Source organism: Gopherus evgoodei, chromosome 16 (genome assembly GCF_007399415.2).
Source record: "Gopherus evgoodei ecotype Sinaloan lineage chromosome 16, rGopEvg1_v1.p, whole genome shotgun sequence".
NCBI lineage: Eukaryota > Metazoa > Chordata > Testudines > Testudinidae > Gopherus > Gopherus evgoodei.
The window spans coordinates 9596661-9620871 of record NC_044337.1 but is presented as its reverse complement, the minus strand read 5'-3'; the positions used below and the strand labels follow the sequence as shown (position 1 = coordinate 9620871).

At 44.4% G+C, this 24211-nt stretch overlaps 1 protein-coding gene across 1 annotated transcript in view; it reads right to left on the bottom strand.

The window, feature by feature from the left end:
• The window catches only part of PAPPA (pappalysin 1), a 217566-nt gene that overhangs the window by 150075 nt on the left and 43280 nt on the right, over nt 1-24211 (bottom strand). Inside the window, exons 3-4 of the mRNA XM_030535942.1 lie at nt 5830-5975; nt 850-1143 (exon numbers count right to left, since the gene is read on the bottom strand). Coding sequence (XP_030391802.1) covers nt 850-1143; nt 5830-5975 — 440 coding nt within the window. The remainder of the gene's footprint in view (nt 1-849; nt 1144-5829; nt 5976-24211) is intronic.

Genomic DNA, 24211 nt, shown 5'->3' with positions numbered 1-24211 from the left:
CGGGGCTGAAGCGAAAATGTCACGGAGGTCTCTGGAAGTCATGAATTCTGTGAAGTCCATGACAAAAATCTTAGCCTTAATAATAGTTTACACTCACTTTAAGACACCTTTATACTGCCAGGGTGATGTAAAAGAGCCTTACCGCAACTGAGAATCAGGCCCTAGTACCTAATCAAAGAGGGAATGCTGTCAATCCCTCAGTAGCTATCTCCTACCTTCTTTACAAAACAACATGGAATTCTTCACTGCCCATTGTACTTCCAAGGGAGAGGGTCATGGATCCTACCCCTGTGTCTTATCTGAAGGATAAGCACTCTCTCCTAGTGCTATATTGCAATGTCAGCACAGAGCCCAGTTCATGATATAGGACTTGAACTTCTGGTGTGACCTAGAGATGAGAGCGCTAACACCTGAGCCAAACCAAACCCATACGGTTTGCTCAGACAACCAGCAAATGGCACTAGAGCACACCCCAAGGAGAATGAACAGGGTCTGATTATCTATCCATCTCACGCTCCTCCAGCAACATGGGTGGTATGAATATCTCTCTGACATCCATTGTTTCCATAAGGTATGGGGAGACAATCTCCAAGGCTGGGATTTTCAAAGGAGACAAAAGCCAGTTAGGAATCAAAGCTCCATTGAAATTAAAGAAGAACTGGTTGCCTACCTCACTTTGGAAGTCCTAGACTGAATTAAGCCCAAATCTCCATATCTAGATGTGAAAAGTGTCATTGGAACAATCAATGACCTTGGGATAATGTTTCATCTGCAACAGAATGTTAAAAATCAAACCTCCCTCTCTGCCTCCCTCTTCTATCACAGACACCTCTGGCAAAGCCTGAATACCTGCATAGCTCATGAAGTTGCTGTACGGTGTGTTTAGGAAACTGTGAAAACCGCACGTGTCATTGCCAGGTCCAGGGTCCCCACACAGTTTGTGCTTTGGAGCAGGGTTGGTGTCGCCACAGAGGTCTCCAGTCTCAAAGGAGGGCTCGGTTTCCATGCATGGGTCACTGCAGGAGAGGATCTCAGAGATTCCCCGGAAGACATGATAGAGCCCCAGGCTGTGCCCGATTTCATGGATCATTGTGTGTGTGTGGCCAGGGATGCCGTAGAAGGAAGGGTTCAGCACGATGCCACCTGCATGGAGAAAATGAGAAGCTGTTGCTTTTGTCTCATTTATCTTGGAACATTGGAGGGCGGGGAGGAGTGGAGAATATACCAAAGGACCTATAACCTCACTGTGAATCTGAGTCTTCTGGGTGCTGAGCAGGGAGCTCAGAGTGGTCTGCACCCCACATGCAGTGCTCTGCCTTTTGCAGGAGTAGACACTGAAGAGTTCTGCCAAGCATGCTGGAGTTGCAAGATCCTAGTCAAAGGGCTTATGTGAAAGTGGCATGCTATAGGACTGAAAGGATGAGAAACCAAGGAACCAGTTCTGAGTTCCTGATCCAAGAATCCACTGATGTCAATGCGAGTTTTTCCATTGGATTTAGTGGGCATTGGACCAGACACTCAGGCAAAAATCCCACTAAAATCAATAGATTTGCAGCAGCTTACACCACAGCTGAATTTGGCCCAGTATGTTCACATAAAATGGCTCTTCATTTCAGATTGTAAACAATACATACCATGCTGACAGGTAAACAAAATATACCCAGAACATGCACAGTGCATTGTTCACATGGGATAAAGACATCGCTGGCAGAACCCCGCTAACTCGGGTTAGAGTCTAGGAGGCATGTTGCTTATTGCTGATATCTGCAAATTAATAACTGGACAAAAAAGTGTGGCTAGTCCACATTACAAAGGGTGAAGCTTTAAAATCAGCTGGAATTGGTTGTCCTAATCATCTAGGCAGCTTTGAAAATCTCAGATGAAATATACCCTGCTCATTTATTAGCCACTCTAGTTTTAATTTTCTGAAAAAAGTACTGCATATTACACTAGTAAAGGCATGGACTCTAATGTGTAAAAAACCGGAAATAAAATCTTCGTAATGTGATAACTTATTAGCTTGGATATTAAATCTGTGTAGAGAAGTGAGTGGTGATCAGGTTTTGCACGTGAATTATGGCACGTGTAGATAAGTGAATGGTAGATTAGGGAGGTTCAGCAGCATGGTTAGCATTTTATTTTTTAGCTGGGCTTCCGCTACATTTGGAGTTAGTGAGAAGTTCCCTATTTTCTTTCCTTAGTTTGTTAAACTCAGCTTTTCACAAGCCTTTTTATTTTAAAGTGTTTACCTACATTGCTGGTGCCTTACCCAGGGAAAGGAAAACTGTCTTATGAAAGAACACTGGCAAAATAAAAAGCGGATGTGATGCACTGTTAAGTCAGAGAACATGAGGAGCAGAAGGGTTTGGCAGGAGGAATTTTATCAGAGGCTGTAGCACTGTGAGGATGAGATCACTAAGTTATGACACACCACAGATTCTATTCATGCTCATCCGTTCGTTGACTCTTGTTGCAACAATAAAAGGGTGCATGTGAATGAGCGAGCAGAGGGAGTGTGTGTGCGTGCGGGGGGGGGAATGCAGAAGGGAAAAAAGAGGAGAGTGAGCATGTGAGAGAGAAGGCAAAAGGAACACATTTTTATATGCTTGCACTGCTTCAGTCATGCATGGGGCTGCACCAGGAGTCAGCCCCTAACAGTCCTATAGGGGTGGCTGTGCATCTCTTGCATGCCACAGAACGAGTTTCTGCGCCAGCTTGTATAAGTCAAACTGAGGGGCTGTGGATCAGTGTTTAGGTGGATCCTTCTATCCCAGCACCCTGGCCCTTTGGCTGAGGGAAATGTGTGAACTTCGCCTTCTCATCCTCCCTGCACTACATCTGCACAGATTCCTGAGTGTTTGGCAGGGCCTCCCAGAGGATTCCGGGGGCCTAGGGTCTTCGGCGGTGGGGGGCACCCGCTTCGGCAGTAATTTGCCGCCGGGTGGCCCTTCTATTCTAGGACCCGCTGACGAAGTGCCCCCAAGACCCGCGGCGGCCCCCTCCGCTGCCAAATTGCCGCTGAAGCTGGACCTACCACCTAAGTGCAGCCGGGTCTTCGGGGCACTTCGGTGGCGGGTCCCAGAATGGAAGGGATGCCCGCTGATGAATTACAACCGAAGACCCAGCTGCACTTTGGCAGTGGGTCCCGCTTCGGTGGTAATTCGCCAGCGGCAGGTCCCGCTTCGGCGGTAAGGACCCCCCTGCTGGCGAAGACCGGGAGCAGAAGAAGCTCCGGGGGCCAGGGCACAGCAAAAGTTTTCTGGGCCCCCTGGAGCGAGTGAAGGACCCCGCTCCAGGGGCCCCGAAAAACTCTCGTGGGGGTCCCTACGGGACCCGCGGCCCAGGGCAAATTGCCCCTCTTGCCCCTCTCCGGGCAGCCCGGGTGTTTGGGCTCTGAGGGGCGAGTGAATTTCACCCAGAGAGAATCTCTGTTACATAATTTGTGACAGCCCCCTAAGGAAGCCGACATTCTGGATTTACCATCACTGGTCATCTTGGCAATGCGCCAACGTCAGAAATGCAATCACAATAAAGGCTGGCTGAAGAGCACTGGAGCTGGACTGCAGAGAATCAGCTGGGCAGAGCTGTTTTATTTTTGCCTTTGTTTAAGATGTCTATTTTTCATAGCTGTCAAGAGTCTAAATCAATTGTAGTTTTACAGAAAAGATAGTTACCTCACCCAGACAAGCTCTGTTCCAGCACTTAGATATGGACTACAGAGCAGGTTTCATATTTTTTTTATTAAACACATATTGGATTTATGGAAGAGAGAAAGAGAGAGTGAGAAAGGAAAGATTAAAATAAAAATCTCACAAACCAAGCATGGGACAGGAAGGGCTGTTAAGACAGGAAATTATTATTATTACTATTACTGTGAGTCAACCTCAAACTGTCAGTTAAAGGCTTTCTAGCTCTCCAGTGAGATCTCCCTCTAGTCAATGAATTCGGTCAATAAGCCGTAGAAGCTGAATTTAAGCTGTTTTGTTAAGACACACTGTTTACAATCAGCCTTAGAGAAGTGAAAGGACAACTAATCAAAACCATAAATGAGCTCCACCATCTCTCTGGGTCCAGCAGGAGGTGCTACAAGGACTTTTTGCCAAGCAGAGGCCTCTCTCCACAGTTATAGAGGTAGCAGCTATTCCAGTCCCATCTTACCCCATCAAGAGTAATTCTAGGAGTAGTGGCCCAAGCTCTTAGGGACAATCCAGGCTATTTCAGTCTTAGGCTGTTAGAGTCATGGCAGAGAATGTTGTGGGAGTGTTGGTGGAGGGGAACTCACAGCTACACTAGACACAGCTCGTCCTGGAAGAAGTTACAGAAGGAGCACTGGCTCTTAGGAAGTCTCTGAGCTGTGTCAGTCCAAGCTTCATCCACGAGGACATACTGTAGGGAATGAGACAGGAACGCTGACTATGGGGCATTCACATCTACTCCCATCCCACTCCGTCTCAGCAGGAATCTCTGTAAGAAATGGTGTAGGAGTGATGGCTCTTGGGGGAACTCTATCCTGGGACTTAACTAGCTGCCTTCTGTAGTATGAGTGACCCTGATGAGTTCTTCATGAAATGCTGGTTGCTTGTGGTGGAGCGGCCAGCTTCAACCAAATTGCTTGACTAGGGAGGGTGGTACCCTTCTGTTTTCTGTGGATCGTCCTTTTGAATGTAGAGGAGACTCCCTGACCACTGCACAGCCATCAGTGAGGCTGCCATACCGTAGTTCAGTTCACATGCAGAATGATACAAACGAAGGAACACACACACTGTGCTCTGCCTATATCTCTTACAGAGACTTTACATTTGCCATTTATTTGTTGTGCTTCTTTATCTGAAGATGATCTGGCTCGGATAATATCAGAATTGATCCAAATGGACACCCCCAAACCTCAATCTAATCTGAAATGGACTTTATTCTCAATCCAGAAAAGTCTGGATGACAGTACTTACTTCCTCCACTGTTGTTCATTTTGCCTTAATCTGCACTTGCTGCTTCCAGGTGACACTGGATGCAGGAAGCTCTGGAAAATGTGATCATCTTTGTTCTCATGAGATCTCCAGTCCAGTTTTGCTGCCACTAGGAGGTTTGTGTAGTGCAGCTAAGCATATCCAGACTTCTGGGTGCTTAAGTAACCTGTCTCCCTGTCTCTTTGGAGGCTCATCCATCATTTCAGAAGGATACAACCCCTCTGGCACCGTAAGCATCCAAGTAGTGACTCATCTGCTAGGTTGTGTGGCTTCCTCTGGATACCTGGGGCTATAGCAGCTATATTCAGCAACCTTAGCTAAGAAATGCACAGGCCAAGCTGCAGGGTAGCAAATTCTCTCCAGTTCCACTCAATTGAACACTAGAAACATGGCGATTTCGCAGGTTGCTTTTTTTGCAAACTGATATAGAACAACAACAAACCTGCATTGCATTTTAAGAGGAAAACTAACTGCACACATTCTAGGTAATGGGCTAAGGTTAATACCATAATGGGCAAAGGTTAATAATTCAGTGCTGTCCAGCATTCTCCCCTTGCCCTCCCCACAACCTCCTTTGCAAAGTGCTCCCATGGGGTTGATGCCCTGTAAAGTAGCTTCACTTAAAAGGTGAAATATTTTCAGCCTGACATCATCTAGAAATACCATAATATGCTTTGGCTTTATAATCTAATATTTTCCTGGTTGTGAGCCAGTAGCTGGGAATTATGGAATTTTTTTTCCCTTGACTATATAAGACTATTAGTGGAAAGATAAGAAATCAGAACTGGGCTTAATGCATAATTGTCTTCTCTTCTTGCTCCCCCTGAGAAAACTTTGCAAAGGGGCAGCGTCTTTTAAGACTGACCTAGATGCATCAAGGCTTCCTTGTCCCACGGCCAGGTCGCTACTCCAGCCAGCTCTTCCTCAGAGGAATTAGCGAAGAAGATATTGAGGTGTGTGGATCCATCGAGTTTGAGTATGTTCTTCAGTTCATTGACATCCAAGTATGCTCTGAAACAGATAAATGAACTATTACTAACAACATTACCAGCACTGGGGGAGTACTGGAACGCTGAAAGCCAGGTAGAGATCCTTATGAACCAATGAACGGCAAGCAGTTGAGAACATTTTAACATCCTAATCCTAAATATGGCATAATAATTTGCATTTATATAGAGCCTTTCATCTGGGGATTTCATCTCACTAAGTATTGATCAATGAAGGCTCACAACACTCAAGGTAAATACCCTGAATTGTCTACCTTCCTGACGCTGCCACAGAATCCTTTTTATTATTACTATTATGGCTGGTCAACCCAGTTATGTAAACAGTTGCCTTCTATACATGCTCTAAATTTGTTACTGTTGCCTATACTCCTGCTTCCATAACACAGCAGCAAGGAGTCTCATATCCTCACTCTAGCAGCAGATGGTAACAGACTATTACTGCTACCAGCTCCTGGTGTTATTCCTTTAGCCCCAGTGGAAGAGATTCATGCTGAGGTCCAGAAAGTCTAAGCCTGACTGAGGGTCCTGGTTACAGTATGTTGCGATATCCAAAAGCAAACGAGTGCCAAGGAGAAGGAAGTAAACACAATAAGGTTAGATTTGGTTTATTAAAACACCGCAAAGAAGCAAAGCAAAGCAATGTTCGACAAATGGAAGATGATAAGATCGGCAGGGAAACACAATTCAGCAGCAAGTTCCTGAGAGGTTATTATAGACAGAATTTAGAAAATAGGAAAAGGGGGAAGAAAAAATGACCTAGCTTATGATGCTGTCAGAGGAGACAGCTATGTGATCCCTGTTTCTTGCCTGTCTATATTACATGGCAGAATGGAAAATCCACACTTAGCCTGAGTGTGGGGTTCTAAGACTGAATTAGTATTCGTGTGTGTTTGGGTGGAGAGGGGAGCTGAGCTGTTACAGGCGCATTCTCCTCTTCCTCTGTCCCCACATAAGCTCTGAGTGGTCAGGCCTATGTGGGTTTAGCAGATAGCAAGGTGAGAACTGTTCTGTGTGGCATCATTCCCACTGAACCAGCATCTACTCCCACAGGTTATTGGTCCCTTCCATCTACCTGCCTGGAGAAGGAGTAGGCCTAGTAACCATTGGCAACAGGGCTTCTGAGGGAGATGTGCTCTATGAGAGAATAAGGACTAGGTCATTGAGTAAATTCCCCAAGCCTGTTTCAGATCCCCCAAGAACTGTGGGATTTCCTCACAAATCCTGGGACATCTGCAGGGTTGTAGGAGCACACGACTTTGAGGAGGCAAACCCAGCCCCCAAACTCAAAGCCTTTTCTGAGAATCTTTAGCTCTCCTTTGGAGTATTCCAGGAAAGGTGTGAAATGGCCTTGTCTGGGCACAGGCACAGATGTTGCCAAAGAATATGCCATGCTACCCATTAAGTTCCTGTCGTACCATAACACTCTAATCCAATGGAGTGCAGTGTAAGGAGGTGAAGGGAGGGTGAGGAAATCAGGCAGTGTTCTAACAGAACTGAAACAAACAAAAAATCGAGGGAAAAGTTGATGTCGAAAGTGGTGGTGTTGGCACAAAGACACAAATCTGCTTTCCTCTCTTGATGCCTCATTAGCAAAGCAGCCAGTACCTCATGGGAAAATACTGAGGGTATCAGATATTGTACATTCAGACTCAACAAATGCACAGCACCAAAATAAATCTATAAGAAATGAGCTAGTTTCACTGCACTCAAAGGATGTAGGGAGTCAAAAATACAAGCGATAATCAGGATATAAAACTTCCAGGTTTACATGTACTACTTCCTATTCTACTTCTTAATGCACCCTCACCTATCCCCTTCCCAGCTCTCCTGAGAAACAAGCCGACACAAAGGAGTTTAGCCAGTCTGCCCTGCTGACAACTCATTGGAAATAGGTATCAGAGTGGTAGCTGTGTTAGTCTGTATCAGCAAAAAGAACGAGGAGTACCTGTGGCATCTTAGAGACTAACAAATGTATTTGGGCATAAGCTTTCGTGGGCTAAAATCCACTTCTAGGGAGACCAGATGCCATGATTTTATAGGGATAGTCCTGACTTTTGGGTCTTTTTCTTATATAGGGTCCTATTACCCTCCCATCCCCTGTCCTGATTTTTCACACTTGCTGTCTGGTCACTCTGCCCACTTCATCAGATGCCTCAGATGTAGTGGGTTTTAGCCCAAGAAAGCTTATGCCCAAATAAATTTGTTAGTCTCTAAGGTGCCACAGGTATTCTTTGTTCTTTTTTTCAACAGAAATAGCTTGGTGAGCTGGTGCCTGGAGCTGCCCCTGCAACCAAGACAATGGTGTCACATTGGTGTAAAAGTCATCTGAGATCAGAATCATCTCATTGATGGGGGCTGCAAGGATACAGTCCTGGCACAACTCTTTTCATGCAGAAAATTTTACAAAGTTTAAAAGTTTTTCGAGGTTTGGCTCAGTTTGGAGAAGTAATTCAAATTTGCAGATTCACAGATAAGGCCAAAAGGGACCACTGTGATCATCTAGTCTGACCTGTTGCATAACACAGGCCATAGGACTTCCCTGAATCAATTTCCTCTTTGAACAAGAGCAGATCTTTCAGAAAAAAAAATCCATTTGATTAAAAAAATCCACCAAAAAAACCCTTGATAAGTTGTTCCAATGGTTAAATACCCTCACTATTAAAAATTTGCCCCTTATTTCTAATCTGAATTTGTCTAGCTTCAACTTCCAATCATTGGATCTTTTTATACCTTTGATTGCTAGACTGAAGAGCCCATTATCCAATTTTTTCATCTCCATGAAGGTACTTATAACATGTGATGAAGTCACCCCTCAACCTTCTCTTTGATAAACTAAATAGATTGAGGATCTTGAGTCTGTCACTAGAAGGTATGTTTTCCAACCCTTTAATCATTCAACATGCTTCTTGAATTATGGATACCTGACTTGGACACAGTTTTCCAGCAGTGATCGCATCAATGCCAAATACAGAGGTAATATAACTTCTCTACTCTTACTTGATATTACTCTGTTTATATAGCCAAGGATTGTATTAGCCCTTTTGGCCACAGCATCACACTGGGAGCTCATGTTCAGCTGATTATCCATCATAGCAAATGATGTGATTTCCTTAAAGACCTGCCAAGAGTAATACTACTCCCTTTCCCTCATTTTTGGTTCTCTAGCCCCACTCCACATGACCTCCTGTTATTAACCACTGTGCCAGGAAATATGAAATGTGGAGGAGCATCACTGTTCCCATTTGTCAGATGGGATAAATGAGGCACAGAGAGCCCCAAGGTGTGTCACCAAGTTAAAGTTTAGAACTCAAGTTGGTAACTCCTTGTTCTATGCTCAATCTACTGGACCACAATCACCCTTGGTTTTAAGACCAACATGGTCAGGGAACACTTTGAGAATAAAGCATAATTTATTAGGAAGTAAGGCTAGCTAGAAAACAAGACTTCCATTTCATGAATAATTTTGAGGTTTTCACATTTGGTTTTGTTCTCATGCAGAACAAAACCGAGGCCTTTCAAAATAAAATAAAATAAAATTGTGAAAAGCAAATAGTTCAGTGGGTAGGACATTTATCTGGGTTGTCGGAGAACTACGTTCTAGTTCTTGCTCCATATCAGGCAGAGAACCCCTTTCTAGTTCTGCTACACTTCTGTAGGGAAGGTTTCTCAGGTCCAAGATGGAATAAGTAGTCAAAACCAGACAGCCCCCAGACCTAGAACAGCTAATAGTCTGGTGGTTAAGCCACACCTCTGGAATGTGAGGGACCCAGGTTAACTTCTCTGATCTTTCTCTGATCTTTCTCTCACTCCAAAAATTTCATACTGAACCTGAGAAACCTTCTCAAGCCAAGCTGTGTCAAAACCGACACCTTGCTGCAAAAACCGTTTGGTTTTTGATGAATTGGCATTTTCTGGTGAAAAAGAAATGTTTTGCTGAAAAGTTCCTGACCCACTCTAGCAGGGAACCGAATACTTCAGCAGGATGACTGCTCCCTGTAGTCCTCCTTTCCTTAGGAGCGTGCGTGCGGCTCTCACGAACTCGATGCACTCACATTCAGTGAGCAGAGTTCCTTGCATACTTGACAAGGCTTCCATTCCCAGAAGGGCAAAATAGAAAAAAAACCTAGGGGAGCTGGCTCAGCACCAAGATCTTTCTGTCCTTCCCTGGAGGACACCCCAATGGAAAACAGACTTACATTTCCGTTATAGTTTACTTGCCAGTCACTGAAGTCACCATCTCCAAAATAGCTCAAGGTCGGGTGTCCCCAAGCCCCCGCTGACTCACTGAGGAAGACACGCTCTTTGGGGACATCAGTAAGAGGGGCTTTGTTCCCATTCCACGGAGTTTTTATCTTCAAATCAATGGCCTGTGATGTGGCTGAAGTTCTGAAGGACAAGTCAACACTGTGACCCTTTGCACATTTCTCATCTCTCCACTGTTCTCAGTTCATCTCTCATAAACACACAGCCCGCTCCCTCCGCCCCTTGAGCCTGTTTCAGCAAATATTTGCACAATGGTCTGATTCTATAGGTTAATCTAGTGCCAGAGGGTTCTTCATTTCTTTGAAATGTCTTTGCTGTGCACTGTTCAGCCCGTGTGGGAGAGTGTGCAATTGTGCAGGTGCACGCATGCAGGTCTAAGTAGGAGTGTGGGTCACATCGTGCGAGGGAAAGTGTATGTAGAGGAGCACGTGTGAGATGGTATGTCAGTGAATGAGAGAGAGCCAGAAAGCAACGTTGTGGGAGTGTGAGAAAGTGTAAATAGGCGAGGGTGTGTGTATCACTGTGTGAGACACTGGAGAGAGAACATTTATGTGTTTGAGAGAGAGAGAGAGGCTACTGCTGCTCATGCTAGAAGCAGACAGAACGTAGGGCCTACACGAAGCCCTCACAACTGTACATTAGAGCAGCAGTTCTCAAACGTCATTGCATCTTGACCCCCTTTTAATAACAAAAATTACTACACAATCCCAGGAGGGGGGATCAAAGACCGAGCCTGCCCGAGCACCGCCGGCCTCTTCTCAAGGTTATGTGGGTCCCAAGCTGAAGTGCAAAGGCTTCTGCCCTGGGTAGGTGGCATGTAACCTTAGCCCTGGGTGGTGTGGCTTGGGCTTGGGCTTCAGATAGGGTGACCAGATGTCCCAATTTCATAGAGACAGTCCTGATTTTTGGGTCTTTTTCTTATATAGGCTCCTATAATCCCCCATCCCTGTCCCGATTTTTCATATTAGCTGTCTGGTCATCTTAGCTTCAGACTTGCTGGGACCCAAGGCCAACACTAGCTTTGGCAACCCATTAAAATGGGGTCGCGACCGGGTCCCAACCCACAGTTTGTGAACCCCTGCAGTAGAGCATTCCAGCAGTTGTAGCCTCATTCTCCTGCAGTTCCAAAGAAGCTAAGCTGTCACCTCCTAATTCCTAGTTACCTTTTTGCCTAATATGTTCACAAGCCATTCCCCAGCTATACTCTGTTCCCATTCCCTCTAGCACAACCTCTCTCTGTCTTGCACTCACAATACACTCTTTCAGCTTCAGGGATGGTTTGTAAATGGAATATTACCATAGCTAACCCAGAGCTGAGTACATCAGCCTCTGACTAGCCAGGGCCGTTGGTACCTCACTAATGGGTCCTGTTCACAACTGGTATAATTCCACTGGCTTACCCTTCTTTGGAATTGGACCCATAATGTGGTACAGACTGACCCAGGGGTTTGGAGAGCATCTGCCATTTGATACAGGGAGTTGGTCAAAGTCAGTGAATGAGGTGATTAGGATATGAAGGTGTGAGGACAGGATGCGAAGAGTGTTTTTGCAAGGGGGCTGAATGTCAGCCAATCAGTACAAGGGCTGTCTAGCCTAGTGGTCAGAGCAGGTGTCAGGCCAAGTGGTCAGAGGGGGTGCCAGGAATCAAGGACTAGGGCCAGAGCTGGAGTCAGTAGTCAGAAGACAGTTAGGGGTCACATCAGAGGGCAGAAACTTGAGCGAGCAGTGTATCAGACAAGGAGGAGTTCAAGGCAGGGGCAGACAGAGGCAAGGCTGGGTGCAAGGACCAGACGGAGTGGTGGGCATGAGCATTGAGTAGGCCCTGGACATAATAGGTGGGTGTAACTGGGGTGTGTTTGGAGATTGTGTGTGTGACTCCCCTGGCACGTATACATTGTGACCTTTTGCATATATACATGAACACACTAAGATCATGTTCAGGCCAGTCCCTTGGGTATATGTATGTAAACATGCACACACACACAAAAGGATAAGTGTAAGTTTGGGAGTGTGTATACATGCAAGATGATCAGAGCATATTTATGGGGCTCCATGCAAAGTTTTGAAGTGTGGGGGAAAGAACAAGAGAAAATATGGTTTAGAAATCTATTCCTTCCTTCCTTTCCATGTTTCTAATAATCTCCCATCCATGTCCCTCATCGCCACATTAGTACACACACAGAGCCACAGATTAACCACCTCTGCAGTTCTTATCCAGCCACTGACGGCAGACCCTACAGTTACTATGTCAGAACAGTTTTCAGTGATTGTGTTGGACTGATTTGACTCTCCTCTGGCTGCTGCTGCTTCTTTGCTATCAGTCCAGAATATCTGATTCCGTGCAATCTATGAGCCTCACTTACTCTTCTCAAGGTTATGTGGGTCCCATGATAGAGGACGTAACGCCCGTCACATGGACCCATGCCAAAGAGAACGAAGGAACCCAGCCTCTGCACCAGTGCCAAACTCACATTTCAAAGACATGAGTGCAGTTTTGGAAAAGGATCAAAGCCCTTCCAACTGTCATTAGAAATACTCCTTTATGCATCTCTCCGTGAGTGCCAGCAATATATTTCATCAATCCATTGGCTCGAGATGGTGCCTCCAATATAAACCTGAATGGGGGAACTGTCAGGGCAAGTCTGTGCGGAAAACAAAACAAAACAAAAACACAACAAGGCATATGTAACCCCTGTAATGGAAAAAAACCTGTGACGCCTTGAGTGTGCCCAGCTCAAAAAACCACAATGAGCTCATTAGTAAAAGGTCTGCCCTGCTAGAATCTGTTTTAGACATAGAACGGCTACAGGCTGCTTTTGACCACTGGGGACACTGAATCATACTAGATTCCATGCACATTCCCACCCAGATGTTCACCCAGGCATATTTGTCTAATGCAGTTTTATCCTATAGAGTGGAGAGCACTCCAGAGTTGCATTGTACAACAGCTTCATCTGTCTCCAACAGACTCCATAGCCCAACTGACAGCACATTTCCTATACAATAGCTCCATCCCCCATCCAGCAGGCTTGTTAGCTCATCCAGCAGTACATCTCTTATGCAACAGCTCCATCCCCTATCCAGCACGCATACCATCTCCCATATATGGAGATCAATCCATTTCCCTTTCCCATATGTCAGGCCCATCTCCTATCTATTTGAGCCCTGGGTCCTAGAGAGCAGGCCCATTTCCTGTCAGTGAGGCCAGTCTTCTGGACAACAGACCCATTACCTACCCATTGATCCCTATCCCTGATACAGTGGGCCCTGTCTCCTGCACAACAGGTACCACTCTGCTGAACTCCACTTTGTCAGATATCGGTGCCAAATCATATTAGGAAAATGTATTGTATTTAGATACAGTCAAGTTTACCAATAGCTTTTATACTTGATTGTGGCTCAGTCATCGGGGCTAGACCCAGACAAGGCTAACCTGCATGGAGAGCCTAAAACAACATGTTTTCACGCAAGCAGAGATCTGAAATAGAGCACAGTGTCTTAACCTGAGGATTCCATGGTTTGAGCCTATTCACATGAGCTGGGTTGCAGTTCAGTCCAGCCTAACAACAGTTATTAAATGTGGTTGTTTCTGTGATGTGAGAAGAGCCTTCTAGCCCTCACTGTCAGGAAATGTTTCCCGACACTCAACCTTAAGTTTTTCTTCACTTGACTTTGTTTTGCTTTTAATGTTCAAAGACAAGTGTCACTTTGCAGCAGGAAAACAAAGAGACTGAATAACAAAATATCCACAGGACATCACACAAAACAGAGCAGGGCCTTCATACTCCTCTGTCCTCCAACTGCCTGCTCTCATTACCATGTTTAAAAGGAATGCTGCTTACTCTCATCCCTCCATCTCCAGAAGGAGGCATTCATTAGTCTATCTTTCCATGCAGTAGGGAGGGCAGTCAATTCCTAAACGCCAAAAGAGCAGCTCTTCTCTCCTTGTACATAAATTCAGACTTCCACAGAGTAGAAGGCATTGTCTCCTCTTTTGGGTGCTGTCAGGACTACAATTTCAGGTTTGAATTAGTTGCATAAGATGGCCTTGATTTGCTGCTAGTCCACCTTGTTTTAAACTTTGTGTGAATTTGATGATCCTCAAAGGAATTGGTAGTACTGGCTTGAGCCAGCTATAGATTCAGGCAGGCTCAGAGCAAGCTTCCCCCAGTACCATTATCAGTGCAACTCAGTTCTGACCTGCAAATGTTACAAGCTAGATTCCCAATGAGGCGACGTTGATGCACCTCATTTACCTAAGCATTATAGGATATAACACCCTCTAATGTTCTAGTCTTGGGGCCTATCTTGGATAGTGACTGCCAGTAATGTCAAAGCATGCTGTGGTCTAATATGTGAACCAGTGTCTGCTTGGTACTAAAGAACAGCCACCAAAGTGGTTTTCACATATTACCCAAAGCATAATTTGAATTCCCCTCTTCAGGGGTAAACGACCATTGGGATAACCACCTACAGACATTACAATGCCAGACATGATCAACAATGATCACTCCAGGCCAACTCTTGGTCCCATTGCATGGCAAGATTCCCCAATGTCAATGAAACCAGCATCTGGCCCTTATACAGGGCCATTTGGCAGACAGACATACAGCATAGGGACCTGGAATTATATTTTAACTTCACTTTCCCTGTGGTTTCTCAATCTTAAGTGGCCAGGAATGGAGCTGTCTTTCTCACAGAACCTACATACCCAACTGTCGCAGAGAGACACCTTTCACTTGACTACACCTCAAATGTGTGTGTAAGCAAGTGTGACAGTTTGGTTTTATTTTTGTCCTCCGCTATGTTCCCAAGCGCTTTCATTCCTCCTCCACTATCCATGCTTTAAACCCTACATGAGTCTCTGACGTACCGATGGCTCTCTTCACTATTCCTGTTCAGCAAGGAGCATTTTCATTCATTAGGTCCTTGCTGGGTGTACTGAAATTCCCTAGCTTTTGTCTTTAGAACATATTGCTTTTGGAGATGCAGTAGAAGGATGCTACAGTAAAACACGGCCTTTCTGATCTTCTGTCACCACTAACAGTTATACAATCTAATCTATTCCATTTATTGCAACCCCTGATCCACCCTCTTCCAAAATACAGGCATTTTCTGGGCTTTTACTTTCTTTTATTTTAAAGTGTGATGTTATGTGTATGTTAAAAATCTGCATAAAATGGTTACATCCAATGAAGATGTATAGTCTCCCAGGGTTTCCAGTACAATTTTGTCTGACCTTACAATAAAGACTTGTTCCTGGTAGTAAACTCAGTTTTCCTAGTCATTTAAGACAGAATCAATAAATCCTCTGGAGCAGGAAACATGTCTTATCTATGTTTAGAGCAGTATAAATCTGTGACACCGGCCATGTGTTTAATAATAAATCATGAGGATGATGATAATTAATAGAGACTAGGGCTTTCAGAGCTACTTTGGATGGTTTGGATGAGACAGAAGCATGAAGTATGGTGTAACCAAAATGTTGCAAGAACAGCAAAGTATTTGATTCCAATTTGAATCCGGCCCACTGCCTATGTGCAAGTAGAACTCCAAACCTGAAATTGTAGTCCTGGCAGCAACCAAAAGAGGAGACGACTGGCTTCAATCTACAAACGTACGTTCCAAGTATTGTCCCACTTACAACTTTGAATCTGTTTAGGAATTTCGGTTTGTTTACTGCAGCAAAATGTCCTCAAGACTTCCTAGATCTGCTCTTCTGTCTGAAGAACAGAGAGAAATGTTTGGAGAGGATAAAATAAATTAAAGGACTCCAAGGAGATGATGTAAAGTGATGTAAACAACTGGATAAAAACCTGAATGTTTATGAGAGGTGTCCGGGTTTTTTTTTCAGCTGATACAATGGTGTTCTACATAATAAACTTTCTACAAACTGAGTCTATGTTAAGCTCATCTTGGCTTTTCTTATGGTTCTGGTGATTCAAGCTTGTCATGTTTTAGATTTAGACCATCATCAAAAGCCTCAATAGTAATTGCAGCAGTGTTATAAAATTTGGGTCGAGATATGAATTACTTATTATTTGGCCCCAACGGGTTGCCAAACACATGGTAAAAGACAATCCCTGGCCCAAGGAGCTTACAATCTAAACAAATACGCAGCTGAACTATCTAACATTTTGAATACGTTTAGATTCTGAATTTTGCTTTGGTTTACTATAGGGACCAAAGCCAGAGTCAAACTGGGGAATTTCTGCAAACTTTGGACGGATTTAGTGTAAACTCATCCTTACAGAAAAATACTAGAGCATTTGATAGAAAATTACAGCTTTTTTACAGGACTTTTGAACCATTCTACAGAACGGAATAAATTAAGCATATTCCTGCTATAAGAAGTTATTCTTTATTAAATTCCAATAGTCTGGAGTAATTTCTATAGAATCCTACTGGCTTCATCCCTAGACTACTCTACTGGACTTTCCCCTAAGGAATCTCTAATACAAAATACAGCTGTATTTTACACAAATGCCCATAAGCAACTTCTGAATGTTCCAAATGGCCAATATCTATTTAATGGTCTGAATGACAACCATTAATCTGAATAATCCTGGAGTTTGGTTTGTTCAAAAGAGGGGAATTCAAAGGGAATTGATCCAAGTTTTGAGCTACACTCACTTTTCTTTCTCTTCTGGTTAGTTTTGGTCTGTACTCTGGGCCGATTTCTGTTCTCATTTACATTGGTGTAAATCCAGAGTAATCCCACTGGCTGTAATGTAGTTATGCCAGTGTAAATCTAATGTAAGTGGGAACAGAATCAGATTTCACTTTTGAATTCCAATTTGAAGTCTCAAAGCAAATGTCCCCTGAAATTACCAATTTTTGCCTAATTTCTGGCCAACTAAACTCACTTTTGTAAAGAGAGAGAAGGGCTTACTCAAATCTCAGCACAGATTTCTCTCAAATGTTTCATAAATCCTCACCAAATCCTTTTGTAAACTTGGGCTGAGATTCAGAAATACAGTGAGAACAGATTTTTTTTACACTTCAGCTGCTGGTCCTGGCTGGATGGGGAACAGTAGAGGCTCAGGAAGAAATGGTGCAAAAGGTTATCCAATGTGTTTCAGATGTCAACCTTTTAGTCTGAGCTTTAGGCAAAGATTCACAGTGACTCTTAATATATCCAAAATAATTCACCCACCCCAACAGTTACACTGTCCAGTTTCACAGGGGACTACATCTATGGGTTTGCATAGTATTGTGCTGCTGAGGAACACAAATGTGTTATCTCGGTAGCTTCCTCCTCCGCATAGTTTACTATTAGCAGTGGTGCAAAGCTTTGAGCTCATTCTTGCAGTAAGAGTAGAGGCTGCTGAGCAGCTTGAAAAACTGGAGCTATAGTCAACCTGTGGAACATTTTGCTAGAGGATGTTGTGAAGGCAGGAATGGTGTTCCATTTGCCAGAAGCTGGGAATCGTTGACAGGGGATGGATCACTTGATGATCACCTGTTCTCTACAGTCCCTCTGAAGCACCTGGAATTGGCCACTGTCAGAAGGCAGGATGCTGGGCTAGATGGACCTTTAGTCAGACCCAATATGGCCATTATTATCTTCATAATCAATAATTAAGCTGATCAACCGCAAATTAAGCCAACTAACTATAAAGAACTATGAGAATTTTTCCTGGATGGCCAGCTTTTGGGAGGAAAAAGAGGATGTGGGGTGAACGCAAGATGGTGTAGTTCTGGCAAACTGAATCGTGCTCTTTCTACACAACAACCTTTTCAGACTGAAAGTAGAATTCATTTACAGTGAATTGCAAGGAGGACACATTTTCAAAGAGCAAGTACGTTGTGGGGAATAAATTGCACCATACTTGATCATCAGAAACACTGTCTGTTTTATCTGTTTCAGTTGTCTTTTATTTTTATTCCTATTTTTTTTTCTTTTCAAGATTGAGGCCAAGTGACCCATGAGAAATATACAGTAATTTGCCTGTTATCCATCCGTCATCTCCATCTGATATTCACTCTGCCCTCGTTACCCTGATGTTTTTCCAGACTCTACATGCTGAACCATTGTAACATGGAGATAAGTCAAATAATAAAGAAAGAATTGGTGTAAGGATATTTTCCACAAACCAGTTCTGTTAAAACAGACTTCCCTTGCTGCTTCTCCAAAGCCCTTTTGGCTGGAATAAGACTCATTCTTATATCCAAGAATTTAAAACAATATACCAATGAATGTATGTTTTAAGCAAATTAGCTATAGCTCCAGTTATACTATTTAGCAATTCTGTAGCATTTTGCATCTGAGTCTGAAAATGCTTCACAAACATTGAGTGAAATTCACTTGGCACAAGGCCTCTGCATTTGATTTAAATTATATTTGGAGGGCTTAAGTGGGATGTAAGTGGTGCAGAGGCCTTGAGCTGGATGACCTCTGCAATAGAGTGAATTTCACCATAACTGCTTAAGCCTCAAGCCCCCCTCCACCCTCTCTGAAGAAAGTAATTAGAAACATTATCCCTATAATACATCTGGGGAAACTGAGGTGCAGAGATAAAATGACTTGGTCAAAGTCACTCAATAAGTCAGTGTGAGAGTTAGGAATAGAAACTAGATCACTTGAGTCAAAGAACTGTGAACTAACCACAAAACCATACTACATCCTTTCTTCTATTAAACGCCTTTTGTTTTTCATGCTTACATTGTCTTATGCATGCAATATTTGAGGAGCAGGTGGCATCATTCTTATCTCAGCATCTGAGAGTATTACTTGGTGAACCACTGAAGCTCTCCTAACCTACAGAGAGAAAGTGAGTGGTCACGGAATAAGTCAGCCTTCCTTTGAATCCAGTAGCTCAATCATTTCAGAAAGAACTGCAAACAAACTTCTGTCATGACCAGACTCTCTTATGGAATCAGAACTCTGCTTCCAATGAATGAGCGGCTACTGTTCTAATAATACTTGATGGTTATATGTCACCTTTTATATCACAGAGCATCCAAGAACAGCCAGGCTGACAATAACTGTAGAGCACATTGCACAACAGGTAGGCGTGGGAGAAGCTTTTATGGCCTAGGATACCAGAACAGACCCTTACTCTTAAGGGAAGCACTGATGGATGCCTAGTGTCCCTATAGTCCTTTCCATGATCCAGGCCAGGACATAGGGAGCCCCCCTGTGGTGACACTAGCCAGCAAAGGCTGTGTTAATCAGACTCAGAGCCAGAGAGCATCAAAGGTTGTGTTTGTTTCCAGAAGTCTCTACAAAATCCACTATTATAGAGAGATCTGGTACTGATCCCTATATTTAGGTTGCCTAAGTACTTTCCATTATAAATATTAATTACAGCCAAGTCCTATCTCTGGTTCCTAGTTGAAACTACAAGCCATATCGTACACTTGACATCCTTCAGGTGCACTGGGGTGTGTGGAACCACTGGGCTGACTCCAGGCACCCTAAAAGGAACTGTGATCAAAAGACTCAGCTTTCCTCCCCTCCTGGTGGTCCCGAGTATCACAGACTGACAAAGAAGCTATCACACCGGCTCCTGGTTTCCAGGCCCAAACAGCTCCGCAGGCCCAGGAAGGGGGAAGCAGTGACTCTGGCCTGCTTTGTTGCCATTCTTCAACATGCGGTCAGGCAGATATCAGGGCAGGGCCTGGGCCTCCAAGCTACACGGTGGCTAGTCCCTGCACCATAGCATTGGGTGTATGTCGACTCAGTCTGCGGTCGCCAGCCCCCCCGCTCAGGTTGACAGACTCGGGCTAGAGGGGCTCCCACTAGCAGTCTAAAAATAGCTGCATAGACAGTGCTCTGAAGTTGCAGCTTCGACTGGACCTCAGACTCTGAAGCCCACCCGCCTCTCCAGACGTCCAGGACTGGGCTCCAAGCCCAACTCTGGGTGGCTCGCTGCCATGGACTTACCCAGAGAGGGAGAAAGAGGCTTCTTGCACCTTGTCATCCATCCCTTGTGGACTCTCACCCACCCTCTGTGCATCTGGCCATCTGGCCTAGCAGACAGGACCTAACGTTTTAAGATCTTCCATGACAGACCCATTCAGTCAATGGCCTGGTTTAGTTGACCCTACTAGGGTTTGCAGCTGGGGGGTCCAAGGAGCCTTGGTGTTCCATATCTGACGCTTAACCTTTTAACCCTCCCTCTGGTCTCTATCCTAATTAGTGTTCAGCAGTAAAAACTGAAAAGAAAAGAGAATAAGCTCAAGGTCTCTGCTCCTCTCATCTCATTTTTTGACATTAATTATTGCTGAATATTTACAGAGACCTCCTGCACATAAACTCTATGCAACAAAATGAAACACACATTTGCTGCTGGAAAAAGAAAGGCTTGGAACCAGGCCCACAACAGCAATAAAACCCCACATATACGTTCACAAAGGAGCTAGGTTTGTTACGGATACTTCAATACTTGATGGGCCAAAATAACCAACTCAGCTCTGTCTCTTGAAAAATAACACCCTTGCTTTGTAGATGCTGTTTCTCTTCTACTTTTGTTGTAACACCACAATGAACTCTCATATCTTGTTTCTTTACGTTCTGGAAGAATTCTGCATTATTTTGATACCTATTTAACAGGCAGATCATCAGTGGGATAATTATTATTATCATTAGGATAATCTCACCTTTCCTCAGTTCTGAGGAAGAGCTGAAAACCTGATTCAAATGATATTAAGGATGAATTCTCCTCTCAGTCCATATTTGGAACCAACTAGTAGAAGAGGTTGGAAGGAGACCAAGATGATAATATGAACATAATTTGAAGACTGAAGCCTCAATTCAAGAGGACCAAGAAGGGTTGCCAACCCCAAATGTTCAAATATCACAAGATTTTTATTTGCTTTCTGAGCCTGTGACAAAATTCTTCCTCTACCTGGGTGGGTCCTGTGCTTATTGGTGGATTTGCCTGCCTCACAGATTCACCCTGTGGGTTGGGAAACAGCCCAGAGACCTTCCCCCCTGGTAGAAGCCACAGTCCAGGTCAATTCCTCCTGTGTTTGATCAGGAGTTGGGAGGTTTGTGGGGAACCTGGGCCATTCCTCTACTCCAGGTTCCAGCCCAGGGCCCTGTCGACTGCAGTTGTCTAGAGTGCCTCCTGGAACAGCTGCACGACAGTTACAACTCCCTAGGCTACTTCCCCATGGCCTCCTCCCAACACCTTCTTTGTCCTCACCACCAGTCTGTCCTCCTAATGTCTGATAATGCTTGTAGTTCTCAGTCCTCCAGCAGTATGCCTATTCACTCTCAGCTTCTTGCATGCCTCTTGCTCCCAGTTCCTCACACACACTTCCTCTCCTCTGGTTCCCCCTGGCCTGACTGGAGGGAGCCCTTTTATAGCATCAGAGGGGCCTTAATTAGAGTCAGGTGCTTAACAGCCTCATCTGACTCTTAGCAAGTTAATTGGAGTCACATGTTCTCATTAGCCTGGAGCAGCCCCTGCTCTGGTCACCCAAGGAACAGAAAACTTCTTATCCAGTGGCCAGTATATCTCCCTTCTACAACTCTGCTGTTTCCACTGTCCTGGGTCTATCACAAGCCTTTAAGAAGTCACATTATTAATCTTTTCTCCTCAACTATGAGGTGTAGGAATTTACTTTAAAAAAATGAAACCTGAATTTTTTGGATAATCACAGGACTCCAGGAGCTGGGGTTTTAAGAAAACATTAAAGATCATTAAAGAGACTCAGAGTTGGCAACACTGAAAGAGTAGAGCTGGTTGGAAATTTTTTAAGAGAATGACTTTCCACCAGCAAAACTGACTTGGGAACATTTCAGTTCCCAGGCAGCTTGCCAGGTGAGCTACCATGGACCTGGGGCTCCTCAAGCTCCCAGGGAGTCCATGCTTCTCAGTACCCATCCAGAAGGGCTGCCACAGAGCTGAAGGCCCCAGTGCTTCTGCAGCAAGTCCCTAAAATAGAGGGGGATGGCAGGGTGACACATAGAATGAAGGGATGCAAGAAGGCTGGCATTGCCAACTTTCTGAAAACTGGACCCTCTGCTCTGCCTCTTTCTCAAGACCCCACCCCAGCTGTGTCTCTTCCCCAGGTCCCACCCCCTACTCCATCTCTTCCCTTGAGACCCCACCCCCGGTTCCTCCTCCTCCTGTTGCTCTCACCCTCCTTTTTCCTCGCTGGATCCTCTCCTGCTCCCTCTCCCCCAAACTCGGCTCCCTCTGCTCCAGAGCTGGGATGGGAGATGCAGCCTGACTCAGAGCCTGCTGCCTGCCTGCAGGTAAGAGGTGGCCCCGGCTGAGCAGGGGCTAGTGCGGGTTGATGACCTGGTGCCCCCTCTGCCCCCCACAGTAACCAGATTTCTGGTGTCTGGACAGTATATCTGACCGAACACTGCCAGGTCCCCTTTTTGACTTGACTTTCTGGTTGAAAACCAGACACCTGGCAACCCTGAAGAGCAGCCGGTGTGTGCAATGAGCTTGGCCCACAGAAGCAATGAAATGTGCAACCTCCTAAAAGTGCAAAATGTATTTCTAAACACAGGTACAAATAAGGCCAAACAATGCAGCCAACAGCATGAATTCACTTCAGCAGGTATTCCTGGACCCTTTCCCTCATCTCCTTCAACCATTGGCACAAATCACATTCACATTTGCTTGTGTATTTGCATGTTTCATTGTATTGTAAACACTCACTTGGACAGCCCTTGATGGAAACAGAAACAACAAGAGCATTTAACCAAACAAGCAGCATCAACAGGGAATTAAGAACAGTGAATGCTCAAAGAAAAGGACTTATATGAAGAGTTTGCAAGCACAATCTGTAGGCGGGAATAGGTTCATATAAAGAACCAGTTGGACGATTTCACATAATGAACTTGTTTTTAGCTCATTCATTAACAGACAAAGGTCTAAAATGGTCAAATAAATTGTCTGCTGCAATTTGCTGGCCCTCTCTGAGTTCCTAGGCACTACCAGAATACACAGAATAAATAAATTCACCCAATTCTAGTCTCCACCTTCAGTGACCTTAAGTCCCACTGACTGAAAGAATTTCTTTTCCATTGTTGGGAGAGGGAGCATATGGCAGGAAAGGTGTTGGTGGGTGTAATCTTTGCATGATTGGGAAACACAGCTAAAATAGTTCATTCTCTAAAGTCAAAATCCTCCCTCCAGATCTGCAGGTCAAGCCTGCGATAAGCAGCAGAACGAAAGACTTCTCTGCATTACCGAGTGGAAGTGTGTCATCTTAGACACTGCCAGTTTTTACACCTGAAACGTGCATTGGACCTAATGGATCTTCCAAAAAGATGTATGGCAAGGCAAAAAATAGTTTGCATGTGTGTTGGCAGATTAGTTGAACCAAAGGATATGTCGTATGGAAAAGATACTCTACTCCTTAAATAAATGACGGACAGCAGCCAGATCAGAGGCTGAGACACTAGACAGATGGAAGGACATATGTAAACCCTGTCTTATGGATCTGCTAATGTAAAGATCAGAAAGCAAGCATTAGCAGTCCAGATCAAGCTGATTGTGTATATTCCCTAGGGGATGCATTTCCCAAAACCCCACAAAATTGGACTGGCAGCTTATGAAAGATGGAATAATGCGCCTACATGTCATGGATAACTGTAGGAAACTATGCACACACTTCATGTCAGCCCTCAGACATGACAGTTGAAAATTACTCCTTTCTGCACCAAGGAACTTATATGCAAATGACCTGCCTTAATCTTTTACAAATGCAGACTTCTACTAAAGAGTGAGTACAACAATCAGATAGTTTCTCCATTGGTGAAAAGCATTATGAGAGAGGAGAACCACATCACTCTAATTTTCATCTATAGGGTAACAGTTCCATGCCACACTTTTGGGAAATATGGGAATGTGTATGAATGGAAAGGCGTATGGTAGACTGACTCATGGCTATCCCCCGCAGTCTAGCTGTTATCCTTGCCATGACATGTGCCAGTTGTATTATAGTACAACTTGGTTGCCATAACCCAACCATGTATCAAGTGTGTCATGGTGATTCCCTTTACAG